This window comes from Bombina bombina, chromosome 6, assembly GCF_027579735.1.
Source record: "Bombina bombina isolate aBomBom1 chromosome 6, aBomBom1.pri, whole genome shotgun sequence".
Classification (NCBI taxonomy): Eukaryota; Metazoa; Chordata; class Amphibia; order Anura; family Bombinatoridae; genus Bombina; species Bombina bombina.
The window spans coordinates 993694121-993712974 of record NC_069504.1 but is presented as its reverse complement, the minus strand read 5'-3'; the positions used below and the strand labels follow the sequence as shown (position 1 = coordinate 993712974).

General features: G+C 37.6%; 1 protein-coding gene across 1 annotated transcript in view; it reads left to right on the top strand.

Moving 5' to 3' along the window:
• Positions 1-18854, top strand: part of ATOX1 (antioxidant 1 copper chaperone) — a 63625-nt gene that overhangs the window by 29833 nt on the left and 14938 nt on the right. Inside the window, exon 3 of the mRNA XM_053718690.1 lies at positions 5721-5875. Coding sequence (XP_053574665.1) covers positions 5721-5845 — 125 coding nt within the window. The 3' untranslated portion in view covers positions 5846-5875. The remainder of the gene's footprint in view (positions 1-5720; positions 5876-18854) is intronic.

Genomic DNA, 18854 nt, shown 5'->3' with positions numbered 1-18854 from the left:
TAGGGCCAATGATCTAAAGGTCTCTGAGATGGTAAGATTATTAAAGGAAAACTCAAGTCAAAATTAAACTTTCATGATTTAGAAAGAGCATGCAATTTTAAATAACTTTTCAAATTACTTACATTATCAAAATGTGCTTATTTTTTTATATGGACACTAAGGCACCAGCTCCTACTGAGCCATGTGCAAGAATTCCCAGTGTATATGTATATTCATTTGTGATTGGCTGAGGCCTCTCACATGATGCAGTGGGAGGGGGAATATAAGTAACTTTTCAATGTATCAGAAAAAAATGTACTATTAATTTGAAATTCAGACTGTTACTAAATTGTCATCTTATTATGCATTTCTACTGAATTTACTGGTCCTTTTTTAAGGGACAGTCTACTCCAGAATTGTTATTGTTTAAAAAGTTAGATAATCCCTTTTATTATCCATTCCCTAGTTTAGCATAACCAACAAGGTTATATTGATATACTTTTTACCTCTGTAATTACCTTGTATCTAAGCCTCTGCAGACTACCACCTTATTTCAGTTCTTTTGACAGACTGGCATTTTAGCCAATAAGTGCTGATTCCTAAGTAACAACATGGGAGTGAGAACAATGTTATCTATATGGCACAAGTGAACTAATGCCCACTAGCTGTGAAAAACTGTCAATGCATTCAGATAGGAGGTGGCCTTGAAGGGCTTAAAAATCATATGAACCTACCTAGGTTTAGCTTTGAACTAAGAATGCTAAGAGAACAAAGCAAATTTGATGTTAAAAGTAATTTGTAAAGTTTGTTTAAAATTAAATGCCCTATCTGAATCATGAAAGTTTAATTCTTAATTGACTGTCTTTTTTAAAAGAATGCTTACCAGTCCTTCTATTTCCCTGTTGGAATGATCTTAAAGCCTTTTTACCCTGAAAACAGGGTGTCTCACTAAAAGGTATATACTGCATTTTTGTATGGGAAGGAGATGCATACATTACAAAAATGCACAATAAAATTTGTATTTTAAAAATAATAAAAAATGAATATATGAACCATTCACACTAAAATATGCAGGAAGAAATTATATTAAGGTGAATCAAAAATCGCTACAAAATTCTTCATCAAAAATCGTATTTTATCAAAAACGTAAAATTTGTATGTAAATTACACTGGAATCAGTCGTATTAAATATGCACAGTGTAAATAAAAATGTAAGTACACTGGATTTGCAAAAAAAACACAGTAATTTGTACTTATACATGCAAAATACAAAGTGTAATTGTTGTTTTTTTGTAAAATGGGCGTATATAAAATTGTCTCTCTAATCCCAGCGAAATTCTGTAAAGATTTTCGCACTACAGATCTCTTTAGTTTCTTGCAAACTAAAAGGTGGGAAGCTTTTTTTCAAAACACTCAAAATAGTTATAACCCTAATAGAAAAACATATACATACAAAAATATAGGCAAAATAAAATAAGCCACCATGATCCAAAGTAATCCAATAAATAGATATAATGCTGTAAATCTTGCACTGCTCCTTGTTGTTCTTAAACTAAAAGCTAAATAGAGAGGAGAAAAGTGTTTATGATTATTGTTTTAATTTAGAAAGGGCTATTAATAAAGAAGAATTTGCATGGTTTGATTATTGTTGTGCTCAAACAAGACAGAAGCATGCTGAGCAGTACCCTAGACACTACTGGTCTAAACAGTGTCCCATATCTTTTTGATGCTCTCAGAATTCTGCAAGCTTCAGTGACCTTTCTAACACTGTTTTACTCTCCTTATCTGGTCTAAGATACCTTAGCTGCTGAGCTGAGACCATGCTTTTGGTGGGTAAGTTAAAAAAAGGCATAGTGGATGTCAAAGATTTGTCAACCTCCTTTTTTTAGACGACTCCTTTTTTTTCTTTCAGCCTGGACCAGTACATAAGTTTTCACTGACTGGCTGACCAGGAAAATTTGGTATAGGTAGTTACTTAAGTCCTATGGGATTCAGAAAACTATGCTGTCTTTTAGGGCTGCAACTAATGATTATTTTCATAATCGATTAATCGGCCGATTTATTTTTTTGATTAACCGACTAATTAGATGAATTTCCACCCCCCCTATATTTAAAAAATAAAAACACAAAAAAAAAACACAGCCAAGGTGGGATATTTATCGTTAACTCTCCACCAATGCAAGGAGCCTCTTAAAGGGACAGTCTAAAACTTTTTATGATTCAGATAGGGCATGTAATTTTAACAATTTTCCAATTCACTTTTATCACCAATTTTGCTTTGTTCCCTTGGTATTTTTAGTTGAAAGCTAAACCTAGGAGCTTCATATGCTAATTTCTTAGACCTTGAAGGCCGCCTCTTTTCTTAATGCATTTTGACAGCTTTTCACCACTAGAGGGTGCTAGCTCATGTGTCATATAGATAACATTGAGCTCACGTGGAGTTGAGCATTGATTGGCTAAAATGCAAGTCTGTCAAAAGAACTGCAATAAGGGGGCAGCTAGCAGAAGCTTAGATACAAGGTAATCACAGAGGTTAAGTGTATTAGTATAACTGTGTTGGTTATGCAAAACTAGGGAATGGGTAATAAATGGATTATCTATCTTTTAAAACAATAAATATTCTGGTGTAGACTGTCCCTTTTAACAAAGTAAGCCTGGACGTCATTCTAACACAATCATTTTTTTGAATATCTGTATGCAATGGTAAATAACCAGCTATAACGTTAGGGAAAACATTTCTAGTCTGCTCTTAAAATAACAAATATAATTATAGAAGTTGAATTTGGTACTTGAAAAAAGTCAAAAGCGCTAAAGGACAAAGCCTTACACATTTATCTATACAGTACATATAATCAGCAATAGCAAGCAATACGCTAATAATTATGCAAACAGATAAAAGTGCACATCAATTCAAATAACTCCCATCAATCTAAGGCTAGGTGTAAATGGCAAACTCAGCACTATATCATGCAAAGCATAGTCCCAAATCACCTGATTTAATATAAAGAATTCTAATGATGACTCTTGTTATTTCTTATTATGCTGTCCTGAAAAAGTGAAACGTAAATGTCTGTAGATGTACTTAAAGGGACATGAAACCCAAAATTTTCCTTTCATGGTTCAGTTAGAGAATACAATTTTAAACAGAATTCCATTGTACTTCTGTTATCTAATTTGCTTCATTCTTAAGATATCCTTTGTTAAAGAAATATCAATGCACAATCACATTAAGCATCTTTGTGCAGCCACCAATCAACAGCTACTGAGCCTATTTAGATCTGCTTTTCAACAAAGGATACCAAGAGTATTAAGCAAATTAGATAATAGAGGTAAATTGGAAACGTGTTTAAACTTTCATGCTCTATCTAAATCGCAAAAGAAAAAAAAATGTGGGTTTCAAGGCTAAGGGCATAACCATAAAACGCAATACCATCTGCAGGAGCTCATTGCAGCTGGTGTCATGCACAGACCAACTAATTGCAAACCAACTAATCGATAATGAGATTAGTTGACAGCTATTTTCAGAGTCTATTATTATCGATTAGTTGTTGCAGCTTTACACTATTTCATATAGTCCCAAATCTCCTGATTTAATACAAACAATCCAAATGATGACTCCTATTATTTCTGGGTTGCACATGAGCCAGGTGTAGTTGTAAACTTGAAAAAAAACTTATGCTGTCTTGAAAAAATTTAAAGTAAATGTCTGTAGATGTCCTTTAGGCTAAGGACATAACCAATAACATGAGCAGAAGCTCATTGGAGTAAAGCAGCTATTGCTGTGTGCAAACCAACTAATCGATTATGAGATTCGTTGACAACTATTTTAATAATCAATTATCGATTATATTGATTAGTTGTTGCCGTTCTACTGTCTTTAGAAGTTGTAAATCAAAAGGACACTTAGATGTCAGAGCACATATTAGTCACACAGATGAAGAGGCCATCAGTTTTACTTTACGTTTGGGGGGGGGGGGTATTTAAAGGGACATAATACTCATATGCTAAATCACTTGAAACTGATGCAGTATAACTATAAAAAGCTGACAGGAAAATATCACCTGAGCATCTCTATGTAAAAAAGGAAGATATTTTATCTCCCAATTGCCTCAGCTAAGCAGAGTAAGTTCTGTGTAAAAAGTTATACTCAGCTGCTGCCCAGCTGCAGGTAAAAAAAAATGAAGAAATTAACTGCAGCCAATCGGCATCAACAGTCCTGAGGTCATGAACTCTTTTACTGTGATCTCATGAGATTTGACTTAACTCTCATGAGATTTCATAGTAAACTTCCTTAAACTGAATAGGGAAATAACATGAGAGGGCACAAGGCTCAACCCCTTAGCTGTCCCGGGACAGACATACTGATTTGCTGCTTAGAAGTCCTTTACAATGGGATTTGGCTACTGAGGAACTTTTGAGGTAAAATATCTTTCTTTTTTACATAGAGATGTTTAGGTGATATTTTCTAGTCGGCTTTTTACAGCTATGCTGCAGCACTTTCAAGTGTTTCAACATTTGGGTATTATGGCCCTTTAATCTTTAAATTTCAAACAAATTCAAGTTAAATTTATGTACACGTTCATTATCATTATTTTGTTTGCTTGTTTGTTAAACCTATCATTGTTTGGACAGTAAGTTAAAACCGGCATTTCTGGTATGAATGTATATAAGTACTGTACATATTTTTCCTCCTATAATGTATACCCAATTATCTATTTTACCTACTGGAAAGTAATTAAATTGTTTTCCAAATAGCTAATGTACTAATGTAATGTATGCAATTTTGATATTTGAAATAGCTGGTTTTACCTTTTGTGTCCCCACCTATACTGAAAATGTCAATACTTAAATGCTGGTTATATAAAAGCCATGTAAACGAGTATTAATATAAGTACAGATCATAATACATTTTGTTATTGTCCCCTCTAATCTGTGTATAGAGGGATAAGATGAGGATTTTATGTAAACATAGTTAAGCTGGGGTGTGCTATCCCTGGAAGCTCAGCCCTTTTCATTGGGTTGTGGTTTTATTTACCAGATACAGCTATTTCATATATGAACCTAAAGGAGCAACTTCTCAATGTTATACTATGTAGCTGGTATAACCAGGCATTCTAAACATAAAGGGGAAAATAATTTACAGCTCACTGTCCCTTTAAGTAAGGAGTTGAGACTTTAAAGGGACATTGTATCATATGTCGCATTGATGGCTTACATTGCTTGCTAGATGAAAATCTAGTGTACAATGTCCCTTTAAAGTCTCAACTCCTTACTTAAAGGGACATTGTACACTAGATTTTTCTTTGCATGCATGTTTTGTAGATGATCCATTTATATAGCCCATCTGGGGGTATTTTTAGCAGCGTACAGTTTTTTTGCTTATTTTTTAAGAACATTGTTCTGATTTTCAAACTCCTAACCAAGCCCCCCAGAGCCAGATGTATACAAGCGTCCTGCTGGTATAGGTTTGGTTTTGTTCTACCAGTATAATTATTGTACAGTATTAAAGCTCTCTGGAATATGCTGACACTCTGTAAATAATAATAATAATAAAAACAACTATAATATTAATATTCAACATAATGATCACTTTTTTTTTTTAATAAAGAGAATGCTGCTCCCGGTGTGAAGCACCCCTCATCATGAGGCTTTCTAATGTTACTCTTGAATATCATCCTCATCATCATGTTGTTGTTATGGAAGGTATGAACACAATTGATATGCTTTGTTTGTGTTCTCAGGATGCAAGTTTGAAATAGATCAACCCAACAAGAAGGTCTCTATTGAATCTGAACATTCTGTTGATCTGTTGTTGGAGACACTGAAAAAGACTGGAAAAGAGACAAAGTACTTGGGACCCAAATAAAAAAACAAAACAAGGGCTGTAACCCACAAGGTAAACCTGAAATGGAGAAGTTGCTATTACAGGGCGTGACAAATCTTGTGTGCCAGGTATTCACAGCTCTAAAGGTTTACTTCTGGTTTGTAAAATGATTAATTCTACATATGCTCATAAAATGCAGTTAAAGGGAAATATTCATGAAATAATAAAATGCTCTGTGATAAAGGTTTTAATTCTACTAGGGATGCACATTCAAATCCTTCTTGAGGATCCAAATACGGAAGTAAGCAGTGGCTCTTGCCCTTTGGATATTTTTAGAGCCGGATTGATTCTTGTAAAAGATCCCCACTCTAAGATTTACATTTGCACAGATCTTAGTGTGGGGATCTTTTACAGGTATCAATGCAGCTACGAAAATATCCGAGGAGCAAGAACCGCTGCTAATTTCCATATTTGTATCCTCAAAAAGGATTAGAAAGCTCATCCCTAATACTGCCATGATGACATGTAGCTGTTCCTACTGCGACAGGGCCAGTAATTTGCAGCTCTGTACGTATTCTGCACATGAACAGCCTATCCGGCATGTATTGCACAGGAGCAGCAATGAATAAAAGCTCACGATTAGACATTCTAATGCAGAAATTCAGGCATCTGTGAAGAAAAATTACAAAAAGAGGGCGCCTCCTAGTGTGGTACTGTGGTTATAACAGATATCGGGTGTGTCTTGTGTTGTAATAATACTCACAAGGAGAGCAGCACCAATTGTGCTAAGTGGCGCAGTCTGGGAACTCTCAGTGACCCAGCAAACTGATCCTTGGTAGGGATGTAGAAACTCAGGTATCCGGGTACCAGGTAGAGCAAAGACAAGCTCAAGCTTCCAAAAGGTGCAGTATATTTTAAAAACCGAGGGTGTGTACATTCACCCAAAGTGTGTAAAACAATGCAAACAACAGATTGCAACGCGTTTCTCAGCTGTGCTAGCTGTTTCATCAGACATCTGTTTAGACTGGAAGCTCTGACTTTTAAACTCTGAAGCTCTGATGGATCAAAAAAACATTATGTGCGTGACTTACTCTAATAAAGGGGGGAGGGGTGTATTAAAATCAATATTACCATACTGCTAGCGACTAAGTGATAGGAAGGCTGGGTCTCTCACAATAGGAATCATTTAGGTATCATATTGGGTATACAATTTTACGATTTATGTACAATGTTTATATACATGCGGAGCGCCATCAGTGAGTACAAAGGGTGGGGGGATATAGGGATCTATATATACTATATTTGGGTCTCTTTCTTGTAATAATGTATACATTTATTTGTGTGCGCAAGACATATAGTGTTTTATAATGATTGTTGCACCATTGGAATTGGTTCTAATACCATGGACCATCTACACAGAAATGTATATTTAAAGTGTTTTACATTTAGACGGATAAAGTCAATGTTAATCTTAGATTTATCAAATCTTTATGTTAGTGAATAGATGTTAACATTTTAATCAATTATTTTGCCACTTTGTAAACACACATGGGTCAGTGAATATTTGTCAATTACTTTCACCTGTACAGACGGGTAATGGGTTGTTTGTTCAAGGGTTGGGATTGTTTAGTAGATGTTTAAAAGCCAGAGCTTCCAGTCTGTAAACAGATGCCTGATGAAACAGCTGAGAAACGTGTTGCAATCTTTTGTTTGCATTGTTTTACACACTTTGGGTGAATGTACACACCCTCAGTTTTTAATTCTGTTTTTAATAAACATAATATACTGCACCTTTTGGAAGCCTGAGCTTGTCTTTGCTCTTTAAATTGGGTGGATTAGTGCGCGCTAAAGGATGGTATTGCTAAACACTACTCTAAAGATACAATCTCTGCTTGTATCAGACACAAGTTAATACCCAATAACGAAGGATAAGCTTCAAGATAGAGAGAGTGCGCTAACAAGCTAAAAGTATACACACCATATAAAGATTGATGTTAACATTTAATAAACACATAAAACAAAATACACATGAAATATATAAACACTAAATATAGGGACGTCTCCCTGTAAAGTAAATGGAACTGAGATAAAAAGTCCTAATTAAAAAAGCAGGTTAAGACCTGTGAGTGGAGCAAATATTTGCAGATACCAATTGATAATTATTGACATCAAAAAGATGTTAAAATTTGTGGCAAAACAATGATATTATAACATATATGGCATAACACTGATATCATAAAATATAACTTAAAAGCGAGGATTTAATGATAAAGACAAGCACCAAGTTCATATGTATAGTCACAGTGCAGGTGGCCGTATGCAAATGAGCATCAGTATTGGAACAATGGTAAGAAAATGACGGCTTGGATTCAAATCTAAAAACTTATACCACAAATTTTACAAGTTTTTAGATTTGAATCCAAGCAGTCATTTTCTTACCATTGTTCCAATACTGATGCTCATTTGCATACGGCCACCTGCATTGTGACTATACATATGAACTTGGTGCTTGTCTTTATCATTAAATCCTCGCTTTTAAGTTATATTTTATGATATCAGTGTTATGCCATATATGTTAAAATGTGTGGCAAAACAATGATATTATAACATCTTTTTGATGTCAATAATTATCAATTGGTATCTGCAAATATTTGCTCCACTCATAGGTCTTAACCTGCTTTTTTTATTAGGACTTTTTATCCCAGTTCCATTTACTTTACAGGGAGACGTCCCTATATTTAGTGTTTATATATTTTGTGTGTATTTTGTTTTATGTGTTTATTAAATTTTAACATCAATCTTTATATGGTGTGTGTATACTTTTAGCTTGTTAGCGCACTCTCTCTATCTTGAAGCTTAGGCTTCGTTATTGGGTATTAACTTGTATTTGCTCTTCCTGGTACCCTGATACCTGAGTTTCTACATCTCTACCAAGGATCAGTTTGCTGGGACACTGAGTTCCCAGAATGCGCCACTTACCACAACTGGTGCTGCTCTCCTTGTGAGTATTATTACAACACAAGGCACACCTGATATCTGTTACAACCACAGTACCACACTAGGAGGCGCCCTCTTTTTGTGATTTTTTTTCTTTTTTTTTTAATTTTTTTTTTCTTCATGGATTCATTTTATACTTTTGAGAGGAGCAGCTGTGACCACACACAGGATTTTACCATCTGGGACTACACCCACCATTATCATAGTCTGTCCGGACATTTGAACTGTCTTGCATCCTTCTATATGGACTAAAATAAGATCTTTGATACTACATATTGGTTGTTTTACATTTGTTTATATTCCTATGCGATTATAGCTGTTAGTATTTTTAACACACCATTGTACTATGGAGCCCCCTAGAGTTGGACACGTTAGTGTTACCAGCATTTTTGCATCTAATGCAGAAATTATATACTCTAATTTGTAGAGCATGACAGAAGCATAATATGTGTTTAACCCCCACAAATGGGTTAACACATAGGTGAATTCCTGCTCTGTAAACTTTGTAGCTTCCTAGCAGGACATTCCCAGTCAACTAATCAGGAGTCAGTTGCACAGTCCTGCCAATCACTGACCATGGTCTGCTTAGGATCTCTAAGGTTTACAACTCCCAAACCTGACTTAACCTATGTGTTTACTGTTTAACTCATTTGCAGAGTAATAATTGACATCCTGAGCATGTCATGTATGTATTAGAAAGTCCCTTTGATTAGTGCAATAATAAAATGCAACATAGTGAAACAATACAATTATTTACCGTTTAAAAGCTGAGTAAACGGAAAAAAAACATATAAATTTACATAAAGGTTTATAGTATTTTTGTTCTATATTCACCAAGATATATTGGGTTGGAGTTGTCAATATTTTAAATGAGGTGCTATATATTTACAGATATTACACTCTGGTATGCCTTTTTATTTATCTTACAGATTTACCGAAATATCTTATATGTTTGAAATTGTATCCAAGCACCCAGCACAGCTAAACTCTCTTTTTTTTTTAAACTAACGCAAAAGGACAAATATTGTCCATTTTACAAAGCTTATTACAGGTATTATGTTTTTCTACAAATGAACTTGCTGGCATGTTTCCCTGTTAGCAATTCTTACCATTAAGCTGTGTGGTCCTTGGCGAGTTATAAATTGTTTCCAGAATTGTCCTGAGAAGTAGCACTTCTGCCAAAGGCTTTTAGCCTTTTAGAATTAATAGTCTAGTTAGCTGAAGTGCCTGCATAGTTAAGAAATCAATGTAGCTTTTAAAGAACATTAAAGTGGTTCTTTGTATTTATTTTCAAATTATATGTTGGGAAATATACAAGCATCTAGGCATCAGATTTGTCGACTAGATTCAATAAGAAATATAAAATATTTCCAATTTCTGGAGCATTCATTTATTTGGTGGTCTACATTTAAAGGGACATGGTACCCACATTTTGAATCACTTAAAAGAAATGCAGTGTATTGGTAGAAATCTGTTTAGAAAATATCACATGACCATCTCTGTGTTTAAAAGAATTGTATGTATGTATGTAAACAGACTTTAAATAGCCAGTTGGGTTATTTGTCTTGGTACTTGAAAGGGAGCATACATCTGGTATGTGTAGACACACTCACTTTATTTCGTTCCTCGGTTTAAGATAATTTACAATGAAGTCTTGAGATTTTGGGGAAATCCCACAAGATGATAGTAAAAGCAAAGTGTGAACTCAGCACGGATGATCCTGATTGGCTGTTTTTCACCATGCAAATTACAGTAAAACATTTTCAGGTGAAATAAGAGATATTTATTTACTTTTTTTTTTTTTTTTTATAGTGATGTGATATTTTTTTGTCAGCTTTTTACAGATATGCTATCAAAAGCACAAATTTATTGCATAAGTTAGTTTTAAATTAATTTATTTGATTTGTGCAACAAAAATGTAAAAACGTATTAGTCAATTTTAGTGGCTTCTTTTTTAGCTGTGTAGTTAGTAAAATCTGCTGCGTGGTGTGCCCAGTTAATAGATCTGGGGGAACACTGTAAAAAATAATACTTTTTTTTTTTTTTTAATAAATTGAGTCTTTTTCAAAAGAAGGATTTGATAGATAATAAGTGTAATTTAAACTAATATATGTCATCATTTTGGCCATAATTAAAGAGATATGAAACCCACATTTTTTTCTTGTTATTCAGACAAAGCTTCCAATTTACTTCTATTATCTAATTTGCTTCATTCTAGTTGTATTCTTTGTTAAAGAGATATCTAGGTAGGTGTCTGGAGCGCTATATGGAAGGAAATTGTGATGAGAGTGGGAAGTGACGTCACTGGATGGAGGCGTGGTTTTAGGTCCGTTATTGTCTGTCGCACTTACTGAGTGAGATGTATTGTACCAGGTGTATACTTCCATGCTTTGCAATAAAATAGTGTTGAACCTTCTATGCTGTGTCCTGCATCTCATGACATGGTGTCAGAAGTTCTTGCCTGCGCTTCTGTTTCCTGATTGACGACGATGTTGAAGTTTACCCCACCTGAGCCTTTTGATTTCTCTCAGCCTGCAGCTTGGCCCACATGGCGTCAGCGGTTTCAGCACTTCAGGATTGCTTCCAAGCTGGACAAGGAGAGTGGTGAAGTACAAGTTAATTCTCTTTTATACTCTATGGGGAAAGATGTGGAGCCAGTGTTCAATGCCTTTGCTTTCCAAGAAGGGGAAGAATTTGACTTTGACATGGTTATGAACAAACTCAGTGCCCACTTTGTGCCCAAAAGAAATGTGATTAATGACAGGGCTTGTTTTTACAAACTTGCCCAGCGTGTGGGAGAATCTGTGGAGTCATTTGTGCGCAGCCTGTATGAACTAGCTGAATTCTGTGAGTTTGGTGTTGCTAAAGAGGAGCAAATCAGAGACAGAATAGTCATAGGAATTGCAGATGCTGAAGTCTCACTGAAGCTACAGTTAGAGGTTAATTTAACATTAGATGGGGCTATTAGGATGGCCCGCCTGAGTGAACTGGTGAAAAAGCAAAGTGCTGATCTGAGGTCTGGATAAAGTGCAGCAGTTCAAGAGAGCTGCTAGTGAAAGGCACAGTGTGAGTGGTAGACCAAGGGCAACAGGCCCAGAAGCGGATCGGCGCAGCATGTCATATGCCCTGCTAAAGAGAAAAGATGTAGAAAATGTAACCAAATGGGCCATTTTGAAGTAGTGTGTAAAACTGAATATATTAAGGAGATGCAGGTGGATAGCGACCAGGAGGGTCAAGAAGTGTCCTTTGTAGGGTCTGTTGTTGAACGGCCTGGTTCAGATGAAGATTGGAGGGTTACCCTTTCTGTAATGGGAGCCAAAGTTGCCTTTAAGATTGACACAGGAGCAGACATCACTTTTATGTCCCTTGCAGCATTCATAAAACTGCCTCGACAGCCTCAGCTGGCGAAAGTTACAACAAAAGTCCATAGTCCTGGTGGCCACATTGATTGAGCAGGGAAATTTCTTGCCAGCTGCGAGTACAAGCAGAGGAATTTCACCATGTGGGTGCATATGATAAGTGTTTTAACAATCTAGCAGAAAAGCAGCCTGTGGTTTGGGCCTAGTCGCCAGAGTGAATGATATTTCAAAAGATGTTTCGTGAATTGGGCCTACTGAATTGCAACTCAGTCCGAATATCGCTTAAAAGTGACGCAGTCCCATACAGCATTACCACTCCACGTAGAATTCCGTTCCTGCTCATGCCTAAAGTGGAAAAGGAACTTCTGCGTATGAAGAAAATGGGAGTTATTGAAGAGGTTGTTGAAGCAACTGACTAGTGTGCCCCCATTGTGCATGTTGCGAAGAAAAACGGGAAGGTACGCATCTGCGTAGACTTGAAAAGGCTGAATGAGGCGGTGAAGAGAGAGAGAGATGTGCTGCCGACACTTGAAGACATAGCTCCGAAATTGGCTGGGGCGAAGTTCTTCTCTACACTGGATGCTTCCAGCGGCTTCTGGCAGATACCTCTAGATCCATAGTGCCGCAAACTGACTACCTTCATTACACCGGTAGGTCGGTTTTGCTTCTGCAGACTCCCCTTCAGGATATCTTCTGCTCCTGAAATCTTTCAAAGAGAAATTAGTTCTCTCCTAAGAGACCACGAGGGCATGGCAGTTGTCATGGACGACATCTTGGTATATGGGTCTACATTTAAAGAACTTGATCAGCGATTGAGCTGTGTGCTGCAGAACATTAGAGAGTCCGGGCTGAAATTAAATAAGGAAAAATGCCATTTTAGGAAAGCTGAGTTATGTTACTTTGGGCATATCATCAATAGGGTTTGGCATCAAGCCGGAGCCCGATAAAATCTTTGCTATTGAACAGATGAAATGTCCTTCTGATGTACATGAGCTGAGACAAATATTGGGCCTTGTAAATTATGTGGGCAGGTTCCTTCTAGATTTATCCACAATACTACACCCTATCAAAGAGTTGCTAAAGAAAGATGTTGCCTGGATCTGGGGACCTTCATAGGAAGAATCCTCTGTGCAGGTCAAGTCCCTGCTGGGGTGTGCCCCAGTGTTGGGGTTCTATGACCCTTCCAAAAAGACTGTGGTTAGTGCTGATGCGAGCAGTTATGGGTTAGGGGCCGCCCTCCTGCAGTTGAATGAGAACAAACTACAGCCCATTGCCTACTGTTCCCATACACTGACGGCTGCTGAGTCGAAATACGCCCAAATTTTGAGAGTGTCTGGCTGCAGTTTGGGTCTGTGAGCGCTTTCAGCGTTACCTAGTGGGTCTAGAGAAATTTAGTCTGGAGACTGACCATAAACCGCTAGTCCCTCTAATCAACTCCTATGATATTGACAAAACACCCCTAAGATGCCAGAGACTTCTAATGAGGCTGCTCAGGTTCAACGTTCAGGCAGTGCATATGCCGGGGAAACAACTGGTTGTGGCAGATACAATTTCCAGGCTCCCGCTGGCTGCTGCTGAAGAATTTTCAACGGAATCAGATGTGAAGGTGTATGTAGATTCAGTTCTGGCCTCAAAATCCATTACTTCAGGGAAGCTAGAACAAATAAAGGAGACCTATTTAGATACAGACCTTCAAGAAGTTATTAAGTGCATTAAAGAAGGTTGGCCCGAGAGTCGGGCAGCCTGGATGTCTTTCAGTTCTTACCAGTCAGAAAGGTTGGTGCTGTTCCAGAACCGTATTGTTATTCCTGTTAGCATGTGGCAGGAGATGTTAAGCAGGATTCATGATGGCCACTTGGGCATTACAAAGTGCAGAGAAAGGGCAGCTACGGCAGTATGGTGGCCTCGGATCAGTTCTGACATTGCAAGCCATGTGTCAAAATGTGCCTTTTGCCAGGAATGCCAGCCTACTCAGAGAAGGGGAGCCCTTGATTTCTACTCCGCTGCCTGCAGGCCCGTGGCAGAAAATAGCTGCTGATTTCTGCAAACTGCACAGGAAAAAGTACCTAGTCGTGATTGACTACTATTCCAGGTACTTGGAGATTGCACCCTTGAATGAAATCACAAGTCAAGCCGTTATCACTCGTCTCAAGAGCTTGTTCACCCCGGTGGTGCATACCAATGGAGTTGGTGAGTGATAACGGAATACAGTTTGCTTCCACAGAGTTCAGTTCATTCAGCAGAGAATATGATTTTGTCCATTCCACGTCAAGTCCACATTACCCGCAGGCCAATGTAATGGCTGAAAGGGCAGTTCAAACAACAAAGTTCATTTGGAAGCAATCTGAGCCGTACCTGGCCCTTTTGTCCTATAGGGCGACTCCCATTCAAGCCACGGGGTTTAGCCTGGCACAGCTGATGCTAGGACGTCAGATTTGCACCACCTTACCCTCTGTGGGTGTTTTCCTGCCAACTAGCTCTATTCCCCGGGATGAGGCCCTTAGGAGGGATGAAGAGGCAAAAAGGGGCTATCGATTCTTCTACGACAGGAGACACTCTGTGAGGCCCTTGCAGGGTAGAGTGTCAGAATTAAACTGGATGATGAGAAGAAATAGAAGACACCTGCTACGGTAATTGGACGCTCTCCAGAACCAAGGTCTTATGTAGTCCTTACTGATGGAGGGACAGTCACACGTCGAAATCGAAAACATCTTCAGCCTGAGAGTTTGGAATTGGATGCCTCAGTACCACCGCCGGTGGGATTCCCTGTTTTAAGAGGGGTGCCTTACCCTCAGCAAGATCACAGCAGGGATACATCTTTGCCTCCAGCAGACTCTCAATCAGCTTCTTCTGTATCCGAGGACAGTTCATATAGAATTACATCAAGTGGAAGAGTGGTGAAACTTCCGGCCCGATATCGGGATCAGCACTAGTTAGAGCAGTGACTGGAAGTATGGGCAGAATAATCCCATGGTCACTGTGGACTAGTGTAGTCTACCCCGATGTTCAAGTCAGGATGTAATTCATGTTTATACAGATATAATCTTTAACTTGTTATTTGTTATATACTATACAAAACTGTTGTATGCTACTTGTATACCTTGTTGTTTGATGTATTCAAATGGAGAAAAAAAAATGTATGCTTTGTCCTTTGAAAAGGGGGAAGATGTGATGAGAGTGGGAAGTGATGTCACCGGATGGGGGCGTGGTTTTAGGTCCGTTATTGTCTGTCGCAGTTACTGAGTGAGATGTATTGTATTGTACCAGGTGTATACTTCCATGCTCTGCAATAAAATAGTGTTGTACCTTATATGCTGTGTCCTCCATCTCATTACAGAAATAGCTTCTCATTTTTAAGAATACCGTGATGCAGTTGATCATAATCGGTGTAAACAGAACTAATTTACCAATTTGATCACGCATTATTTCCCTATCCATTTTGTTTTACCCCTGTTTTGGATCAGTCCTACTTAAATTCTCTCTTTCAAGGTTCTGGTTGAGTTTTATCCAAAAAACTGAACAGGCTTCTTGTCACTTTTTTTTTACCTAAAATCACATTACTGTGAGCTCTCAGATCTGGCAGGATTTTGAGATTAATCCTAGATTCTGTTCAGCCTTTTTTTGACGAGAGGGTAATTCAATACAATAAATGACATAATCCTGAAAAGAAATTCTCTTCTGTCAGCTAGTGAGCGAATGATGATGGAAGTTTTGGTTGTAGCATGGCTACCTCAGCTCCGTCTAAGGAGCCACATCTGGCTTAGAGTTGTGTGGCCCTCCACACCACTGAACAAAAATGGACAACAGCAGTTTATCTAAAAAAGTAGTTATACACCTCTTAGGTAAATAAGCAAGTGTATTTTTACCTAAGTTTGATTGATATAAAGATTTTCATTAATATTTTATATTTTAATTTTTAACTAAAAATGGGATGATATTAAATCTCATTTTGAGGCAGTATCTTTAGCATAGGTGTAAGTGTGTATGTAATGTGGCCATGGTCAATTTCACCATTAGTGACCTTCCCTCCATGTAAGAAAAAGCTTAGCCACCCAAGCTGCATAGGGACATAGTTTGTCCTGCGCAAGAGTAAGTGCTAAGAGGATGCATGTTTTCTTCAGCCAGTTTGTGCTGTAATCTCTACAGTTTGGGGCCAGTGTTAATTTCGATTTAGTCTTAGTTTTAGTCTTTTGCCTAAAATGCCATTTTTAGTTTTAGTCGTATTTTAGTCATCTGAATAGTTTTAGTCTAGCTTTAGTCGTCTAAATCTCCAGTAGGTTTAGTTAAAGTGTAATGCATTATTTAAGCATTTCTCTATAATTTCTCTATTTTTTACAAACTCCTGAAGTAAACATTTTAACACATTTTTATTATTTTTGGTATTAATATTTAAACATGCAATACAGACACTGATTTAGCCGTTGTGATATATAACGTCTTTATTATTTATCATTGCTCAAGCAGTTCTGGTGAACTGCTTGTGCAATGCTGCCCCCTGCAGTTTTGCCACCAATCGGCTGCTAGCAGGGGGTGTCAATCAACCTGATCGTATAGGATCGGACGGATTGATGTCCACAGCCTCAGAGGCAGCAGACCAGTCTTAAGACTGCTGCTTCATAACTGCTGTTTCCGGCAAGCCTGAAGGCTTGCGCGGAAAAAGGGTTGATAAATCGTCCCCATACTCCTTTTTGACTAAAATTTAATTTTGATTTAGTTTTAGTCATAGGGAACAATTTTTATCAAGGGCCAAATGCCCCCTGATGCCTCTGTTTCTGCGCGTGCCTTCAGGCCGCTGCTCCTTAACTGTGCGGCAGACAATTATACGATTGGGTTAATTGACAAACCCTGCTAGCGGCCAATTGGCCGCGAATTGGCAAGGGGCAGCATTGCATAAGCAGTTCACCATAACGGATTGTGCAATGTTAAATGCCGACAGCGTATGCATTCAGCGATGTCTGTCGGACATGATACGCTACAGACATTGATAAATTGGCCCCAATGACTAAAACTAAATCAAAATTTGCTGTCAAATCGAATCATTTCAGACAGACATTGATAAATCGGCCCCATAGTCTTTTGACTAAAATGCCATTTTAGTTTTAGTCGTATTTTAGTCATCAGAATTTCTTTAGTTTTATTCTCATTTCTTTCATGTAATTGGCAAGAGTCCATGAGCTAGTGACATATGGGATATACAATCCTACCAGGAGGGGCAAAGTTTCCCAAACCTCAAAATGCCTATAAATACACCCCTCACCACACCCACAATTCAGTTTTACAAACTTTGCCTCCTATGGAGGTGGTGAAGTAAGTTTGTGCTAAGATTTCTACGTTGATATGCGCTTCTCAGCATTGTTGAAGCCCGATTCCTCTCAGAGTACAGCGAATGTCAGAAAGACATGAAGGGAGTATCACTTATCCCTAACGGGGGTCTATTTCATAGGTTCTCTGTTCTCGGTCGTAGAGATTCATATCCTACCTCCCTTTTCAGATCGACGATATACTCTCAATTTACCATTACCTCTACTAATAACTGTTTTAGTACTGGTTTGGCTATCTGCTATATGTGGATGGGGGTCTTTTGGTAAGTATGTTTTCATTACTTAAGACACTCTCAGCTATGGTTTGGCACTTTATGCATTTATATAAAGTTCTAAATATATGTATTGTACTTATATTTGCCATGAGTCAGGTTCATGTATTTCCTTCTGCAGACTGTCAGTTTTATATTTGGGAATGTAAACATTTTTAAGAAATTTATTTCTTACCTGGGCTTTAGTCTTTTTTCAACTGACTACTTCTTGTAATTGCGGGTATTAGGCCCGCGGGTGCGTCAAATGCTAAACTTTATTGCGTTATTCTTGACACGAAAAAGTAAGTTTATGACGCAACTTCGTCATTTCCGGCGTCATACATGACGCCGAGACCTTTCATACGGCGGCGTCATTAGTGACACAAGTGTGTCATTTCTGGTCATTTTTGGCGCCAAAAAAGACTTTACGTTACGTTGTGCGTCATACTTGGCGCCAAATTTTTTTCATTATTTCAATTCCCCTTGTTTGTTTGCCTCTTGCTTTTTGCTTTCAGAGGCCTATGCTATTACATTTTTTTCCCATTCCTGAAACTGTCATATAAGGAAATAGATAATTTTGCTTTATATGTTGTTTTTTCTCTTACATTGTGCAAGATGTCTGATCCTGCCTCAGAAGTTTCTGCTGGAACATTGCTGCCTGACATTGGTTCTACCAAAGCTAAGTGCATTTGTTGTAAAGTTGTAGAAATTATTCCACCGAATGTCATTTGTAATAGTTGTCATGATAAACTTTTACATGCAGATAGTGTTTCCAACAGTAATAGTACATTGCCAGTTGCAGTTCCTTCAACTTCTAATGTGCATGATATACCTGTAAATTTTAAAGAATTTGTTTCTGATTCTATTATGAAGGCTTTGTCTGCATTTCCACCTTCTAATAAATGTAAAAGGTCTTTTAAAACTTCTCATTTAGCTGATGAAATTTCAAATGACCAACAACATAATAATTCATCCTCTTCTGATGAGGATCTATCTGATTCAGAAGATCCTTCCTCAGACATTGACACTGACAAATCTACTTATTTATTTAAAATAGAGTATATGCGTTCTTTATTAAAAGAAGTGTTTAATTACTTTGGATATTGAGGTAACCAGTCCTATT